This window comes from Mangifera indica, chromosome 12, assembly GCF_011075055.1.
Source record: "Mangifera indica cultivar Alphonso chromosome 12, CATAS_Mindica_2.1, whole genome shotgun sequence".
Classification (NCBI taxonomy): Eukaryota; Viridiplantae; Streptophyta; class Magnoliopsida; order Sapindales; family Anacardiaceae; genus Mangifera; species Mangifera indica.
Genome location: NC_058148.1, coordinates 13472738 through 13489986, shown reverse-complemented (window position 1 = coordinate 13489986; position 17249 = coordinate 13472738). Strand labels below are relative to the sequence as shown.

At 33.8% G+C, this 17249-nt stretch overlaps 3 protein-coding genes across 5 annotated transcripts; 1 reads left to right on the top strand and 2 right to left on the bottom strand.

Annotated features, from left to right (window-relative positions):
* Positions 1-1961: 1961 nt before the first annotated feature.
* On the bottom strand, positions 1962-4622 carry LOC123193313 (CBS domain-containing protein CBSX5-like). Its single transcript, XM_044606215.1, has 2 exons — positions 4083-4622; positions 1962-2993 (listed from the first exon to the last, which is right to left on the bottom strand). The coding sequence occupies exons 1-2, from the start codon at positions 4433-4435 to the stop codon at positions 2129-2131; spliced, it is 1218 nt and encodes a 405-aa protein (XP_044462150.1). The 5' UTR covers positions 4436-4622; the 3' UTR covers positions 1962-2128.
* A 5156-nt stretch (positions 4623-9778) lies between these two features.
* Positions 9779-11166, top strand: LOC123193204 (stem-specific protein TSJT1-like). Of its 2 annotated transcripts, none has more exons than XM_044606030.1 (4): positions 9779-10119; positions 10207-10447; positions 10529-10649; positions 10746-11166. In XM_044606030.1, the coding sequence occupies exons 1-4, from the start codon at positions 9908-9910 to the stop codon at positions 10943-10945; spliced, it is 774 nt and encodes a 257-aa protein (XP_044461965.1). In that variant the 5' UTR covers positions 9779-9907; the 3' UTR covers positions 10946-11166. The 2 variants fall into 2 exon arrangements, with proteins under 2 accessions (XP_044461965.1, XP_044461964.1); XM_044606029.1 differs by having other exon boundaries at positions 9791-10119; positions 10192-10447.
* Positions 11167-11218: 52 nt separating this feature from the next.
* LOC123193202 (trafficking protein particle complex subunit 13-like) lies at positions 11219-15952 on the bottom strand. Of its 2 annotated transcripts, XR_006497027.1 has the most exons (13): positions 15539-15952; positions 15367-15451; positions 15122-15252; positions 14932-15034; positions 14825-14839; positions 14574-14719; positions 14216-14411; positions 13742-13816; positions 13394-13510; positions 13221-13265; positions 12143-12241; positions 11444-11860; positions 11219-11407 (listed from the first exon to the last, which is right to left on the bottom strand). XR_006497027.1 is itself a non-coding variant. In XM_044606028.1 (12 exons), the coding sequence occupies exons 1-12, from the start codon at positions 15823-15825 to the stop codon at positions 11840-11842; spliced, it is 1320 nt and encodes a 439-aa protein (XP_044461963.1). In that variant the 5' UTR covers positions 15826-15952; the 3' UTR covers positions 11219-11839. The 2 variants fall into 2 exon arrangements, 1 of the variants encoding a protein (XP_044461963.1); XM_044606028.1 differs by having other exon boundaries at positions 11219-11860.
* Between the last annotated feature and the right edge of the window lie 1297 nt (positions 15953-17249).

Genomic DNA, 17249 nt, shown 5'->3' with positions numbered 1-17249 from the left:
AATATGTCTAAATACTATGTATCATCATGTGATCGATTATTACTTTATTTTTAATTTGAAATTATTTAATTACATGATAACACATAATTATTATCATTATCATATAATTTACATAACAAACTATTCTGGAACATAAAAAATGTCATGAATTTTGAAAAGAAAAAAAAAAGGTAATTTAATAATAAGGTTTAGGTGATGCAAATGGAGACATTATTAGTTCATATGAAAACAATAATAACAATAATTAAATTTTATATTGTGAGATTGAGAAATGATTTCATGCATGAACTTTACAAACTGGGCCAAATCCTGCTAAGAGTTGAGAAGTTCGCTGCTCGATTTGATGATAATATTTGAGTAACTAGTAATTTAAATAATATTATTTTGTTTGATTATCAAATAATTATGAGTAATATGACGGATAATAAAATAGATAACTTGATTAAAACCTTCATCTTAAATATTTAATATATAACAAATATAATCATAATTTTTATTACAATTTTATTTATTAATTTTTTTAAAGTAACAATACTTTAATTTTAAGTAAAAATTATCAGTAATATAAATAATGTTTTAGAAGAATATATTAACAATAAAATAGAAAATAAAAAAAAGTTATGGGATTAATTTGGAAGACTTTGATTTAAAAGATGACACTTAAGTTTATACAAAATTTAATTTTTATTTTATTTACTCGTAATTTAAATTTTGTAATTACACATTATATTTTTTAATTATCAAAGTCCAAATCAATGCTACATAAATATTATCAGTTGCAAAATTAATTAATTATATTAATTATTTATAATTATTTCTCAAATTTAAATTATTTTTATATTTTTATGTTTGAATATATTAAATTATTAATGAAATCAATATAAAATTTAAATGGAAATTTAAAAATATTAAAAAAAAATACGAGCCCAAAAGCCGGGGCTTGGTCTCACCCGGCCATGCTGCTGCTACATAAGACTTTTTTGATATTAGAGCCCAAACTAGTTCTTCTCTCCAATGGCCCGGCCCCCTTTTCCCCAGGTCTATGTCCAAGTAAGCCCATTTCATTTAGTGTCCAAGGTTTAATGAAACGACAGTTTATCACCTTTAAGTTTGAAAAAACCATCTCCCGCATACACAGATGATGTTATGCAAGTCTCCAAAGCCATAGCTTTGGAGCCCATGAGTCTGTTGGCTGTGGACCAGTTAGGCCATAGTCGTGAGCTGAGAAGTCTCCTTTCAAGAAATGATGTCGTGTCTGTTGAGAAACAGAAAAGAGTACTCAAGGGTCTAGATTATCAGTTAGTGAGTAGGGATAGAATTGCATCTCTTCTTGTTGATGCGTGTGAAGAGCTTCTCATAAAGGCTGGCGAAAACATAGTTTAGCATTGCCAATTGATGGTAATGAAGTTAGAGCCTTATACAATTGGGGCCTTGCTCTCCTTCCGAGAACAGCCAATTGACGACATTGTGCTGGTAAGCATACCATCTGAGTCAAAACTAGCTTCTTTATGGTTGTTTCCTATATTTTTCTTGTAAACAAGGCACAAAGTTGAACAATGCAGTTTACCATTGCTTCTGAGAGCTAGTTGAGTGAAAATCACTAGTCTTAGCTGCAGTTGATAAATCTGATGCTATGATGTCTAAAGGCAACGTTTATGCACATCTCAAATAACTTAATTCTGTCTTTCAAATTTCAGGAAGCAGCAGGAATGTGCTTGGTATATGCCTGCCATTTATTTCACTTGTAAAACATTCAAACGTCACAACTGTTTTGAAAGGAATACGAGGGCACTCAAATAATTCTAAGAATTCAAATCTATATACAAAGTTCAAACTTTATATTATGTTTATGTAATTATACAAACTCATCTGGCATAATATTGTATAATTTTAGGTGGAAAAACCTGTATCCTATGTTTGATATGGTCCTAGGCTGCCATCCCAAAAACATGAGAAAGAAAGAAAACAAAACAGAGCACCATTTCCAAGCTTTAATCGCTCAAAATGGAGCAGCAAAATTTTATATATTTTTTTAAGGTTTTCTCCAACATATAATTATCCATACTCTTTGCAGGTTCAGTTTTTATTTCAAGGTTTTCCATATGCCTGAAGTCTCATAATCTACTATTTAGAAAACATTATTGCCTTGAGGTGAAGCCATCGTGTTGAAGCCTGGATTCTCAGGTTCTGTCTTGCTCCTCAAATGTTGGCGAAAAACTTTCAGTATTCCGGCAAATGTAACAATTCCAGCCAGGGTGCCATCTTCATCAACAACCCACACATAATTCACTCGGCGAGCAAGTGCCTGAATAATCACAGCCATCAATGAGCTCCAAGGGTAACAAACAATTGCCTCTGACCTGCTCACAACTCTTGCATAGTACCCTCCAGACCTCCCACTTCTTCCTGAACTTGGACTACCCTCGTCGTCCGATGAACATGAAGACGAAATTCCCCAATCATCCTCCATCAACTCCACAAAAGCCCCCATGTTCTTATCTTCCAGCCTTTTCTTCACCACCGCTACTAGGTCCTTCGGAGGTGTACTGCAGTCCACATAAGCCATCAGATCATCAACCGACAGGGTTGCTATCGCGGCAGCAACTGTCTCATCACAGCAATTCAGTGCAAAAGGTGAGATATCTCCAATCAAATTGCCACCATCATCAACAACGGCAACAGAGGTTTGTGTGATGTGGGATTGAGCAATCAAGGGTAAGGCCTGAGCAGCAGGTTGATCATAATGAATTGCAAGAATGTTGGAATCATCAATAATGTTTAGAGAATTGACGGGGCGGTTTGAAGTGGAGCCAATGATTCCGATTGAATTGAGAAAGTAACGAATTATGTCTTCTTGAGTGAGCCAGCAATACTCACGATCGTTATGAAGGGTGGACTTTAAGGACGCTTTCTGCGCAATTTTCTTCCTTCTGGGCAATGGTATAACAATGTTCTGCGCACCTTCAAGCATCAAATTTATGGCATCCAACAAGCTGCAAAATCAATAAAAAACCAATTAGATTTATTAAAAGAAATCATATAAAAATATCTGAATCCATACACCACAAGAACCGAAAACAGTCAAGATATAGTCTCGGATTTGTATCTTAGTTATCACAAATAAAATAACAGAGTCAAGAAGAATTCATGAATCCAAATGAAGGGGGAGGAGCTTTGAGCAAGTTTCTTCAGATGAAGACATGGATTCAAATAAAGGAGACGAACTCCAACATCAGCCTACCATTTAGGGTGGCAAGAGACAAATACAATGAAAATATATTAGGGTTACAATATCACTAGATCCATAAAATTAAAATTAAAAAATTTCACGATCTCCTTCATAAAAGCCAGCAAATTCTAAACCAATTAGATTTATTAAAAGAAATCATATAAAAATATCTGAATCCATACACCACAAGAACCGAAAACAGTCAAGATATAGTCTCGGATTTGTATCTTAGTTATCACAAATAAAATAACAGAGTCAAGAAGAATTCATGAATCCAAATGAAGGGGGAGGAGCTTTGAGCAAGTTTCTTCAGATGAAGACATGGATTCAAATAAAGGAGACGAACTCCAACATCAGCCTACCATTTAGGGTGGCAAGAGACAAATACAATGAAAATATATTAGGGTTACAATATCACTAGATCCATAAAATTAAAATTAAAAAATTTCACGATCTCCTTCATAAAAGCCAGCAAATTCTAAACCAATTAGATTTATTAAAAGAAATCATATAAAAATATCTGAATCCATACACCACAAGAACCGAAAACAGTCAAGATATAGTCTCGGATTTGTATCTTAGTTATCACAAATAAAATAACAGAGTCAAGAAGAATTCATGAATCCAAATGAAGGGGGAGGAGCTTTGAGCAAGTTTCTTCAGATGAAGACATGGATTCAAACAAAGGAGACGAACTCCAACATCAGCCTACCATTTAGGGTGGTAAGAGACAAATACAATGAAAATATATTAGGGTTACAATATCACTAGATCCATAAAATTAAAATTAAAAAATTTCACGATCTCCTTCATAAAAGCCAGCAAATTCTAAATCAAAATAAGAAACACAAACCTCGCAGTGGGTTCTAAATGCCTAACGATTCCAGAAGCCTTAGGTAACAGAACCGAAACAGGGGCCTGAAAAGCAGAGGCAGGGTTCAACAAATTTTCTTCTTTACACAGGAAGCAAATGATATCCACCATACAAACTTTCCCAACACATTTACATGGATCCTCACCGCTCGCTATGGCTTTCCTCCTACGTTGTGAATGATCACAGCTCCAAACACTAATATAAGTCTCGCCGAATCTTTTCAGCGCCGTCAGAGCGTCCGCAACGGTGGCGGAAACGACCGAGATTGCCCTCAACGAAGGCTTTCCAATGCACAAGTCTGATACTTCATTCGATAATAAACTCACTGCCATGCACAACACACTCGAGAAAAAAGGGACGAAATTAGATTGACAAATCGCAGGCGAAGAGAGAAAAATGAAGAGGAGGAGGTAAAATTGAGCTGCCGATATGTATATATAAAAGCGTTAATGTGAGAAGAGAAGATTCTCGAGAGACAGCTGGAGGAATATGAGATTGTGCAACCGTTATTAGTTTTGCACGATCAAATCGCGGCTATTTATAGGGTGAGTGACCGGGAATACCCGGTCAACCGCCTGCACCTGACTGCCATTTTAAGATTAATTTTAATCATGTAACTACCATAGCAATAATTTCAGGGATTATTAAATCTTTTTATTTTTATATCAAAGAATTATTTATTCTTAAAATATTAAAAAATAAACTAAGTTTTTTGAATTATATGGAGATAGACTGAGTATTGGTTGGTTCTTGACTAAATTAAGGTAAGCACATGATCAATTTGGTTTCTGGTTTAGTCAATTATGGTAAACCATGTTCTGCTTATTTATTTATGGCATTTCATGGTTTTTGATAATCAATCAAACTATTTACTAATTATTCATCTAAATAATATATAATTAATTTAGCCATTATTGCTGGAGAAAAGAGAAAACTCTAAGGATTTAAAAAAAAAAATTATTTTTCAAAATTAAATCTCAAAATAAAATACGAGTTTTCATAATTAAAAAATAAGATAAAATTATATATTTTTTAATATTATTAATAAAATAAGTATTTTACCTTTAATTCTAATAGAAAATTTTAATAACAGTTGATCGATTAGTGAGTGTTTAGATTTTTAAAATATTACGAATATATATTTATTTTCACATTAAAACTTAGATGGAAAATAGTCCTTTGACTTTTATATGTAATGTAAGTGGACAAATATAATAAGTCAACTTTAGTTTTTCAGTTGAATCTAACATTTATTATACTACGACAAATTTTAACAAATCATATTGTATCGTACCATATTAATTTGATATGGTTTGATTTTATGAATCTAGAAGTTTTTATTTTTATTTTTATTTTATTTTAAGGGATATTTGATAAAATTTTATTTAGAACAAATATAATTAAGAATAATAAAGTTAGATTCAAATAAACCAAGGACAAAAAACTATACCATGTCATAACCAATATTTTTTAAATCAGATTAGACATCAATCTCATAAAAAAACAATTCGATCTAACTGATAGTTGAATCATTTGATTGATAGTCAAATAGGTTAATTGTTTAAAAATAATATTGAAAAATATGTATTATTTATCGTTAAATATATAATTTAAATTATTTGAACATTGAAATACACTGATTTTGAAATATAAAATGCTCGAAGTATATAAATAAGTCTTAACATCTAAAATTTAGAGGTCAATATTGAATAAAAATAAAATATAAAAGAGTTAACGAAAAAATAATAAAATTTAAATAAGGACAAATAAAATTTAATGTTTATATCAAAAAAAATTAAAATTAAGAGATATCAACTAAAAATTATTTGATAATATTTTGAAGTCAAGGGGGTCAGTTAACCCCCATTGACTTTATCAAGGGTTTTCTCTACCTTTAAATCTAGTTGAGAGTTACCTTTCTCAACTTAGTTGGATCTCAACCAACCATACCAAGAAAAAATACGAAATTCAATTTTACAACCGTAAACATCAGATAATTTATCTATTTGAAAAATTGATATTAATATGTTGTCAATAAGTTTTGAACCAACTAGTTTTTCATTGCCTTAGATGCCTACTCTTATCAAATAACATGCTGCAAGGCAAGTGAACCACAAGATTTGCCAAAATATCATGAATGTGCTGCCCACAACACTTCATGAACAAAGATGGGCAATTTTTGGTTATAGGCTGGAGCCTTTCATCTGTGTTTGTTAATGTATTGTTCCTTTAGTATAGATTACAATTAATTCCAGATTTTTTTTAGAGCAAAATTGGGTGGGCGGTGGCCCCCTGATATCTTCATTTTTCACCTCTCCTGCAATTTGCTAAAACAAGATATATATTTTTTATTTTATTCAAACCCTAAAGTTCTGAAGGCCGCTTAATTAGAATATCATTTATCACGTTCACACATCAGCCATTTATTTATATGAGTCCAAACAATATAATTTAACACCAATATAATTTACCACCAGGCAAAATTAAATGTATTATTCTTTGTGCGAAAACGACTCCAATTAAACCATTAACCAAGCGGGAGCAAGATTTTCCAAGGGCCAAAATAAGGGAAAAGGACTATGTCCCACCCATTTTTTACCCCATTCTCAAACCCATACCCATGGTAGATCAAAAACCACTTTTCCTACCCGTGACCAAACTGTCATCCATTTTTTCTGTTAAAGAAAAGGGTAAAATAGTCATTTTACTGTTTATATTAAAAAATTATAAAGTTTATTACTTTTCATCCCTCATAGGTTTTAAAAACTAATATTTCACTTTTACCTAAAGTTTTTAAACTTTGAAAAGTAACATGTTCAACCCCAAACCTAGGGTTTTCATATTTTTTAAAATGCAACCCCCTATAACTTTAAAAAATAGCAGTTTCACCCTTGTTCTTCAACTTCATCTTCCGACGTCGTCACCGACCTCCTCTTTCTCCTGGTGCGACGAAGAGATCTTCATCTCCTCATCGCATGATGCGACGAAGAGATCTTCATCTCCTCATCGCATGATGCGACGAAGATACAAAGATCTCTTCGTCGCACCACTATATGACGAAGCGTCGTCCTTCGTCTGTTTTTCCAGATCTTGACGATGTTTCGTCGTCCAGATCTGGGAGATGAAGGGTCGTCTTTCGTTGTCCTTTGTAATCGGAGATGAGAGATTGGTAGAATGCGTCGGTCGTCGGTGGTGGTCGAAGAAGAAAGCAAACCCTAAGGGTGAAATCTAAACTTTTTAAACTTTGAGGATGAGTTGAGGTGTTAGTTTTTAAAACTTGGAGGGAAAAATGGTGAAATTTTAAAGTTTTGAGGTTTATAATTAAAACAACAATTTTATCCCTATCCTTAACTGAAAAAATGGATGACAGTTTGGTCATAGGTGAGAAAAGTGATTTTTGATCTGTCTTGGATATGGCTTTTAGAGCGGGGTAAAAAATGGGTGGGAAATAGTCCTTTTCCCACCAAAATAATGTGCGCGTTAAAATTTTGACTACGAATTCAAGTTGAACCACACCAAGTTAATTTTTTTTAAATTTCTAGCCATACGATGTCACGTGTCGTCTTCCCATCATGGGCCCCAACGCTGTTGACGCTGTGTCAGCACTGACGTTTGTATAGTCAACGTGGTCCCCGCTTTTCTGACGTGGCAGATTATGTTCACTGATCTAAACCTGAAAGAAACAAACCGTGAGGGGCGATGCACCAAGACCCCGTGCTACAAGCAGACAAGGGACACGTGTAGGTCATCTTTCCGCGGAGGTTCCGCGTATGTTTTTTCTCAGTGAAAGGACTGTCGTAGTGATCCGGGCGAATTTTTTTTTCGCGTCGAGACAAACGGGTCGTTGTTATGTTTTCTTTTATCCGTACACGGAAGTGTACGTACTCATCTAGAACACTCCAGCCGGGATCTCTGTCCACCCATTAACTGATGATCATGATTTATTTGAACGTCGAAATATCTGGATTCTTAAAACATGGGGAAGCTAAATTACAAGGATGCCCATTGATGCCAATTTGTTGTGTTTTCTTTTATCCGTACACGGAAGTGTACGTACTCATCTAGAACACTCCAGCCGGAATCTCTGTCCACCCACTAAGTGATGATCATGATTTATTTGAACGTCGAAATATCTGGATTCTTAAAACATGGGGAAGCTAAATTACAAGGATGCCCATTAATGCCAATTTGTGTTAATCGGGCCGCCTAAACATTTCTTATAAATATCATATTGTTGATTTGATTTTCTAATTTAATTTTGGTTTTAATAGTAAATTTAGTAGTAGTGTATAACAACACATCAAGCCCAATTCTATGGCCTTTTCTCGGTCCACAAAAAATGGGCTTGTGCCAGACACATCATCAATGGCGGCCTCATGTGAGTGTAGTTTCATGAGTTTTTGACCGTTGTAAAGATGAGTTTGAAAGATCCAACGGTTGATCGTGGGCTTTTGTTTTTACTAAAGTGTTGTTATCCTATGATATTATAAGGGTTATGTTTATCGTATAATTTTATGTATAAATAATAATTATTATTATATAAATAAATAATTTTAAATTAAAAATAAAATAATATTTAATAATAATTATTATATAACTAAACAGATATAATATTATTAATAAGATAAAAAATATTATTAAAAATAAAATAATATTATTTATATAAATAATAGATCAATTACAAATAGAATTATTAGGCTGAAACTCTCTTTTGAAATACACTTGTCTGAGCCAAGTTGTACCCCAAATTTCAATGAGTCATGTTATGCATATAATTTTTTATACATAAATAATATTTAATTAATTATAATATATAATATATTATCATATAATTAAATAATTAAAATTAAATATAAAATAATATTTAATTGTATTATAATATATTATTATTTATATATAAAATTATATACAATATTTACACATATAATTTTATTGAATTTCAATTAGGATTTTGTGCAAGTAAAATCTCATTTTGAAATATTTTCCATACCATTTTGGCACACTCTGTTAAGAATCTAAAAAATAAAAATGGAAAGAAAGTGATGAGTTTGGCACGTGGACACGTAAGGAACGGCTCAGATTCGCAGATATAATAAAAAAAAAAATCATCAATGCTGTGATTGTGCTGACTCGGATCATTGTCATCGCCACAACTTACCAAAATTCTAATGGATAAGACTGACAACATGCGACGTTTTCATCCTCTCACAGTAACTGTCAGTACCGGATAATATGTTTTATCATAAATTCATAATAACTTATCTTTTATTCTGTTAATATTTAAAAAAAATAATAATAATTTTATGTGATATATTATATAATCAATAGTATAATAATATATCTTAGACATATAATTTTACTAATGATACAAAAAATAATCGTATTGTTATATCCAATTTATATATTAATTTTTTTATTTTTATTTATTAAAATTTTAAAATAAATATTTTATTTTTAATTAATATAATAAATAAAACAATTATCAAATATAATTAATTTTACTGTTTGATAATATAGATAAATAATATAATTAATTAAATTCATTTGTTGACAACATAAAATATCCATTTTTATATGTATATAGTAGTCAAACTCTAGTTGTGGAAAACCAGAAGTGTCTTGAGTTTTGGATAATGTTGCCACGTTGGCCATACTTTTTACGATAAATATTTCCACTCTCCACCCAAATTTCTTCATCCCATTTGCTGTTTCTCAACTCCGATTTATCATCTTCTCTATCCACTCGTTCGTCTGATTCGTTTTCACTTCTTTTTCTTTTAAAAAACAGAAGAAAATAAGCAAACATGTTGGCAATATTCAACAAAGGCCTGGTGAATCCGCCTCAGGAGCTGCTTAGTCCTGCTTCTTTAAGTTCGCTCAGAAAGCCAAAGCTCCCTGAAGAGACATGCAAAGACTTTGTTGAGTCTCATCCTTCAAACACATTTCTAATAAACTTTGCCAATGCAGCTTCCCTTGCTTACGTTCCTCCCCAAAACCCTTACCCCACCTCAAGAAGGTAAATCTTTCTTTCTTTTTCCCAACTGCATTTACTTATGTAAATTTTTTAAAAGTTTTTTGACATTTTTAGGTACTTAAATGGCAGGCTGTTTTGTGGGGTAGATAACATGTATTGTATATTCATGGGGAGCTTAAACAACTTAAGCAATCTCAACAAACAGTATGGATTATCAAAAGGAAGCAATGAGGCGATGCTTGTGATTGAAGCATACAGGACACTCCGTGATCGCGGCCCTTACCCGGCCCATCAGGTTCTGCAGGATCTTGATGGTAGCTTCGGCTTTGTGGTTTATGACAACAAGGCTGGAAGCATTTTTGCTGCACTGGCAAGTCCTCTGAAATTACAGATCAATGAAAGCATTTATGCTAATATTTATTTAATTTGTAAAATGTTTTTGGGTTTGCAGGGAGCAGATGAAAAGGTGAGGCTCTTTTGGGGGATTGCTGCGGATGGATCAGTTATCATTTCTGATGACTTGGGTGTCATAAAAGCAAGTTGTGATAAATCATTTGCGCCATTTCCAACTGGTATGTGTACAAAGGGGAATTTTTGGCCCGATAAACCCAACTGGGTGAAGTGTTTAAGTTTTGTGTGCTTAAAATTGTGATGTTGGATGGTTGCAGGGTGCATGTTCCACAGTGAGCAAGGGTTGATGAGCTTTGAGCATCCAAGGAGTCAGATGAAGCCGATGCCTAGAATTGACAGTGAGGGAGTGATCTGTGGGGCTTGTTTCCAGGCTGATGTCCAATCAAGGATGACCACCAATATGCCACGTGTTGGAAGTGAAGCTAACTGGGCATTGTCCGGCGGCTCATATGTCTGAGTTTGAGTTTGGATTGTAATTAACCGACAAATCCTGTCTACTGCTTTGTCGTTTCATGCTTTTGTTTTAACTTCTGCGAGTCTCGACCTGGACCTGCAATCCTGTCTAATCTTTGTCGTTTTATGCTTTTGTTTTATCTTCTGCGAGTCTCGACCTGGACCTGCAACTTGTACTCAAATTATTGACTAATTAATATAATGCAGCTTGTCTAATTTACAAAATTTATACTTGCAATATCAGAACTTAACACTGATTATAACGTAAATAAAAACCTGAATCAAGACAGAATCCAACCTCACTGAAAACCGAATGTTAACAGGTTCAATCGACAGTCAAATTTCCCAAAAAATGAATTTCGGCTCAAGGAATTGGGTGGCAAGTTACGGTCAGCTAGAGATAAAGAATGAATCACAAAATAATGAAAATTTTAAGTACCCAATAGTAGAATAAATTTGTGTACCAATTGACACTTGGGTTTTTCCTTCAATGTCTAAAAAATACAATGGAGCTTGTCTAATTCACTGACAAAACTAGTTAGTATGGAAACAATTAGTATCAATGATAATCTCAACTGGCGGCAAGGTATGGAATTGCATTTCATCATTCTTGAAAAATCTTAACCATGTGAGTTATCATAAAGAGATAAACTTGCATTGCAGGAGTGGACTTCATGTTAAAGCACAGCATCGTTTCAAACTTGCTGATGACCAACAGCTGTCAACAGTCAACAAGCTAAGATGAATTGGGTGTTACGTGGCTCTGCATCAGATTCACTAATACCCCGAAGGATGAATGAGCATTGTGACATTGCTGAGTTTGACAGAAATCACCCCTAAAAACAAATGGTGCTAATTCAGCTTCTGCAGACTTAACTGACTGAAACAATCCAATATATCAATCGAGATCCACAAATATCTGCAACACGTTCAGAGAGTTATCAAGTGGTAATCTAAGAAGTGAGTTCAGCATCAAAGAATTAAACTGCAAACAGGATTCATTATTTATCAAAGATACAACAATAATCAAAATAAAATAGATAAATTGGGTAAGCAGCGTGACAAGCATGATTGAGCAGACCAACTCGAATTATATAACACAATGCCTGTATCAACTATTTGATTGTTCATGCATGCCAATTTGTATTGATTGGAATAGGAATATCCAAAATAGTTTCTTTTGAGAGTATAAATTACCAACCTCCAAATCAGGCAGTGGGTCATAGGCTTTTTTCTCTCTTTTATCATACAAGGAAATACCTGTGATTCTTTGAACTCCAAGTTTGGTAGCAATCAGATTCTGCATACATAGAGACAGCACCAGGAAAATAGCTCAGACAATAAAATAAAAACCCAGCCATATGCAATTCAATATGGCGCACAATATAAAGCAGGAGGATGTGATGCACATAACAGTTGTCTGTTATCCAAACAAAAAGAAAAAATTCCTGTGAAAAGAATTGGCAAGCGTCTTTATCATAAGCAAAACAAAGAGAAAAATTCCCTCATGGTTGTGCTTTTACAGTGAGGCATGCACAGTTTGTGCCATAAACCGTAGCCTACTGGTGGGAGATGAAAATCTGATTCATATTAGTCAATTTTGCATGGCTGTGTGTAGCCATTGTTACATAAGATCATAGTCGAATGCATGTGAAGCATCTGCCTGGAAATGCACATTTTTACCTTCATTCTATTGCTTGTCATCATCGTTCCTTTTTTATTCTAGGCCTTCTTCTTTTAATGAAGGTACAATAAATGATGGAGATTTTTGATCAACCAATTTCAGTAGCATCCCAACTCCCAAACCCATGACTCAAGTGTATATAGTTGAATATAATAACACTAAGGTAACGAAGAGGGTTGGGAATCAATAGGTGAAGTATTGATGGAGGATGCAATTGTCACACTCATAATACACATAAAACAACAGGGTAATCTATCTTTCCTGCATCTTTGACTGAAATTAAGGTGTGCAGTGATATATAAGACTCTGATAATACAACTTTCTATTATAATCAGTCATAGACCATAGCAATGGAACCCAAACATATGAGAAATATTATTCAGATTCAACCTAATGCTCTGAATCATTTTAAGCTTTTCTGGTAGAAGTTTTGAACACCTAAGCAACAACCTTCTTTTATGTTCTAAACGGTTCGATGCTAAAAAACTTAACAATTCAAACCAGATTTTAAATGGGTATACATCTAAAATTTAGACCAAATTAAAAGCCTGAAATAAGATGGTCCTGAAAGAACAGATAAAACTGTTGTTCATACCAAGTGAACATCTGCAGAACCAAAAGCCTCCACCTGAGGTAAGACCTGTAGACAGCCAAATCTATCTATCACTACCACTGTAAAGAAGTAATTCCACATACATATATCTATCATATGCCCTATTTTTATAGACATATGAAAGATGAGCATCGGAATTCATAAAAATGCATTACCATTATCTGGAGCCCATTAATCATAACTACTGTTTCCTCACGTGAATCACTTGGTGACAACCAAACCTCAAAGGGGCCCTGTTCCTTATCTGTCAGGTTTGAAAGCTTCAAGTGTAACTGCATGAAACACAGAATCATTCAGTTTCCAAATTAATTAACATATTCCAACCAACACACATTTGCTTACCCACTAACAGTTAAGGAAAATCAGAAGTGGATAATATAAATGACTTGAAACTCTTTAATGCAAAAGTCAAGTTCTTAGCAACACAAGAATGAATATATATGTACAAAAGAGGGTACAATATAATTTATACATAAAACACTACAAAATGAAACTGTATTTACCAAGAAGGGTCTGTCTACACTGACAACAGATGGAATCTCCACAACATTCAACTCAATCTCCTTGCTTGTCAAAGGCTGAAGAAGGAAGTTTCAAGACAGTGAGTACAGAATCCAATTATTAAGCACATACATGTCATGTCTACAGATAGTTGGAGGGAGATGTATCCATATACACGTATGTGAGCATGTGTTTGTAAACTCCCATAGAATTCTCTAAATGCTGAAATGACAATTAATATAAGAGAGGGTTTCTGCTAAAACTAAGTGTGCTACTTGCTCTTGTTGTAGTAGACATATTGTATTAAATTAATCTATCACTTCACAAGAAAATCTTTTAAGTAAAACAGAAAATATAGAACAAAGGGCAGAATAAAAAAATAAATAAAATGGTGAATATTTCTGTAAATAGACAGCTACGTCAAAATCTAAAAGAATGAAGCTTTCTTGTCTGTGAATATTAAAGAATGAACTTACAGTGCCAAGAATTTGCTGTGTCTGTAGGCGACCAGGTTCACCCAAATTTGTACGCCATGTTATTTGAAATTTTCCAAGAACATTACTTCCTTGAACTTTCACAGGTGCGGAGTCATGTGAAGTCATTTTTAATTGATAAAGATAGTTGTGAATCCCTCCTCCAGGTCTAATGAGCACTGGCAACTTAAATATCTCTCTATAAACATATCATCATCAATGGAAATGAAAGAGGGACAAATAAGATTTTGAAAATTAGCAAAATACAGAATATTTGAAAACAAAAAACGCTTTCAGTGAAAATAAAAAAAGAGACACAATCTTTCCATTAAATCCTCTATATAAGCCATTTGTCACATACCTACTTTGAGTATTATTCTTGGAATCAGGTTCATCAGCTTTCAGCATTGTTGCGCTCCAATGCTGAGCAGGCTCAAACTCAACTTGGTCCATGTAAAGGTTTAATTTCGTATGATTTTCAATGCATGCCTCCAAATATGTCATTTCCTGAGATAGAAGATACAACTATCTACAACATGGTTTTCTAAGGCAGCACTTTTTACCAGAATTTCCATTAACTTGCACCGGAAAATTTAATCAAAGACAACCTACCTTAACCATGCGAACCTGCAAAAAGAGTAGTAATAAGTATAAAATGCGAGATAAGCTTTAAATTCAAACGTTTTAAAGTTCCATCATGCATGACACACGTCTAATACCTTCGTCCGTACAGAAAGAGGATTTGCAGCAATGAACTTGAAAAATTGTGGAAGATATTTTCGCTCTCCATCCCCATCACCATACAATGCAGTGCACACCAGCCTAAAAATTTAAAAACAAACAATATTAATGATGTTACCATAGTTATAGAAAGTAAATGAACAAAAGAAAACAATATAAAGAACTAACGTGTGAGGTCCAAGTTCTTTAACATCATGTTCCACAATGAAATCGTATCGTCCTCCTGCACGTATTGATTCAACAGGTGATTTTGATGTATCCAAAAGCAGAATCCTCTGCCTGTCCGTTTGCATTTCCGCCTATTATTAATGAAAATGGGCATAATTTGTCAAGAGAATATGAACTTATCGATTCAAAAATGTGAATTTTATACATATAGATATATGTATATGTATATATATATAAAATTTTACCTTAATGATAACATCTCTTACTTCAGATGTTGAACTGTTGTTAATACTAATGTAGCTGCAGAATGTCTCTCCCAAATAAATCGCCCTATTCAATACAAATGGAAGGATTGTATTTAAGCCTTTTTCAAAATAATATATTAAAAAAATAGACAGATGTCAGCTAGTGAGGAACCCGAAGGCTTGGGGGAGGACGAGGAGGCCGGAGAGGCCGCTGGAATCGGAGGGGTCGCGGAGGAGGAATCTGGAGCGGTAGCTGAGATCCGAAGAGTTGTTGGAGGAGTCCACGTGGCTAGATAAGAGAGGAGGGAGATTGGAGGCGGCGATTGGATCGTCGAAAATGTCCTCGCCGACGAAGAGATCGGTAGGGTCCAAACAAAGTGAACGTTCTACGTATAAAGATGGCCTGCATAGGCGCATCACTCTAAAGGCCAGCGAGTGCGTTCCCGGCGTTGAGCTCATCGTCTTTCACTCAATCTCGCTTTTTCTGTCAGATATCAGCTCAGGTGAATTTTTAAGGATCCCAAGTTCTTCCAGTATAAACTCGAGTTCACAGAAACGCCGTTTCCATTTTCTAACGGCGTTTTTCAGTCAACTTTAATTTTTTATTAAAAAAGGAGACAATGGACCCGGCTCAATATTGATATATAAGATTTCAATTAGAAATTTATATTATTTTCCAATATTTATTTTTTAAATTTTTTATAATTATAAAATAACCCAATACTTTTCCCTCATTCCTGTACTTCTTAGAATAAAATTGGCCAAACGTCTATTTCCCACCCAAGGTATGCTGTAATCTCAAGTTTCTATCATTTAAATATGGAAACATCAAACACCCACTCATGGTCGGTTAAATTTAACAAAACTCTAACGGTGGTAAGGGTAAATTCGTTATTTTCTCTATAATATTAAAAATAAACTAAAATAAAATCTACTTTTACTCCTCTAAACTTTAAAAACTAAAATTTTCCCCCAACCTAAATTTTAAAAAATCACAGTTTCACCCTAGAGTTTCGTTTTGAAATCTCCGACTCCATTATCGACGGTTTCTCCCTCCCAAAGCATCATTTCCTTTTGGGGATCTTTTTTCTCTTATTTGGACTCCCGATCGACATCGAAGAAGTCGTGAAAGACGAAGACGAGACGACTCATCGTCCTCTGGGAAGACGAGTCGTCTTCTGGGAAGACGAGTCATCTTCATCTGAGAAGACGATTTCTCTTCCCAGACGACGTCTCTCTGTATCGAATGGGTTAGGGTGGAGTTGAGAAGGGCCGTCGGTGGAAAAGAAATCGTCGGGAGGGGAAGACGGCTGACGATGGCACCGAAGAAAATGAAAGGGTTTGGAAATAAACCCTAGGGGGGAAATGCGATCTTTTCAAACTTAGCTTAGGAAAAAATATTAGTTTTTTAACTTTTAGGAGGGAAAATGAGATTAAATTTTTAGAGATTAGGGTTTCGTTAAATTTAATCGGTCATGAGTGGGTGTTTGATATTTCTATAATTAAAAGGTGGAAACTTGAGATTACAGTATACTTTGGGTGGGAAATAGTCATTTGGCCATAAATATTTACACTAAGGCCAAATAAATTAAGTCTTTCTACATGGAAGATGGATTTTGATCCTTAAATTTCATCTCGTCTCATTCTCATCCATAAGATTTTGATCATTGAAACAAATTATCTTAAAAATTTATTAATTTTTATTATAATAAATATTATAATTCCCAAATTTTCACAATTCTTATTGTAATTTATTTTATACAAAACTCTGAATTACGTGAATCAATTGATGAATATTAAAGAATATGCTTTTTTTTTTTAAAATCAAAGAAAGGCCAATTGTAAAAAAAAGAAAAAAATTGTGACTTAAATTTCATCTTGAA

What these genes read in the sequence shown, in the direction of transcription:
- LOC123193204 (XM_044606029.1), top strand. Translation starts at nt 9,908, where the DNA reads ATGTTGGCAATATTCAACAAAGGCCTGGTGAATCCGCCTCAGGAGCTG. An exon ending in CCTTACCCCACCTCAAGAAG is followed by an intron (nt 10,120 to 10,191) that starts GTAAATCTTTCT and finishes TGACATTTTTAG; the next exon opens with GTACTTAAATGGCAGGCTGT. An exon ending in ATTTGCGCCATTTCCAACTG is followed by an intron (nt 10,650 to 10,745) that starts GTATGTGTACAA and finishes GGATGGTTGCAG; the next exon opens with GGTGCATGTTCCACAGTGAG.
- LOC123193202 (XM_044606028.1), bottom strand. Translation starts at nt 15,825, where the DNA reads ATGAGCTCAACGCCGGGAACGCACTCGCTGGCCTTTAGAGTGATGCGC. An exon ending in GTCCTCCCCCAAGCCTTCGG is followed by an intron (nt 15,452 to 15,538) that starts GTTCCTCACTAG and finishes TGTATTGAATAG; the next exon opens with GGCGATTTATTTGGGAGAGA. An exon ending in AAGAATAATACTCAAAGTAG is followed by an intron (nt 14,412 to 14,573) that starts GTATGTGACAAA and finishes ATATGTTTATAG; the next exon opens with AGAGATATTTAAGTTGCCAG.
- LOC123193313 (XM_044606215.1), bottom strand. Translation starts at nt 4,435, where the DNA reads ATGGCAGTGAGTTTATTATCGAATGAAGTATCAGACTTGTGCATTGGA. An exon ending in CATTTAGAACCCACTGCGAG is followed by an intron (nt 2,994 to 4,082) that starts GTTTGTGTTTCT and finishes TTGATTTTGCAG; the next exon opens with CTTGTTGGATGCCATAAATT.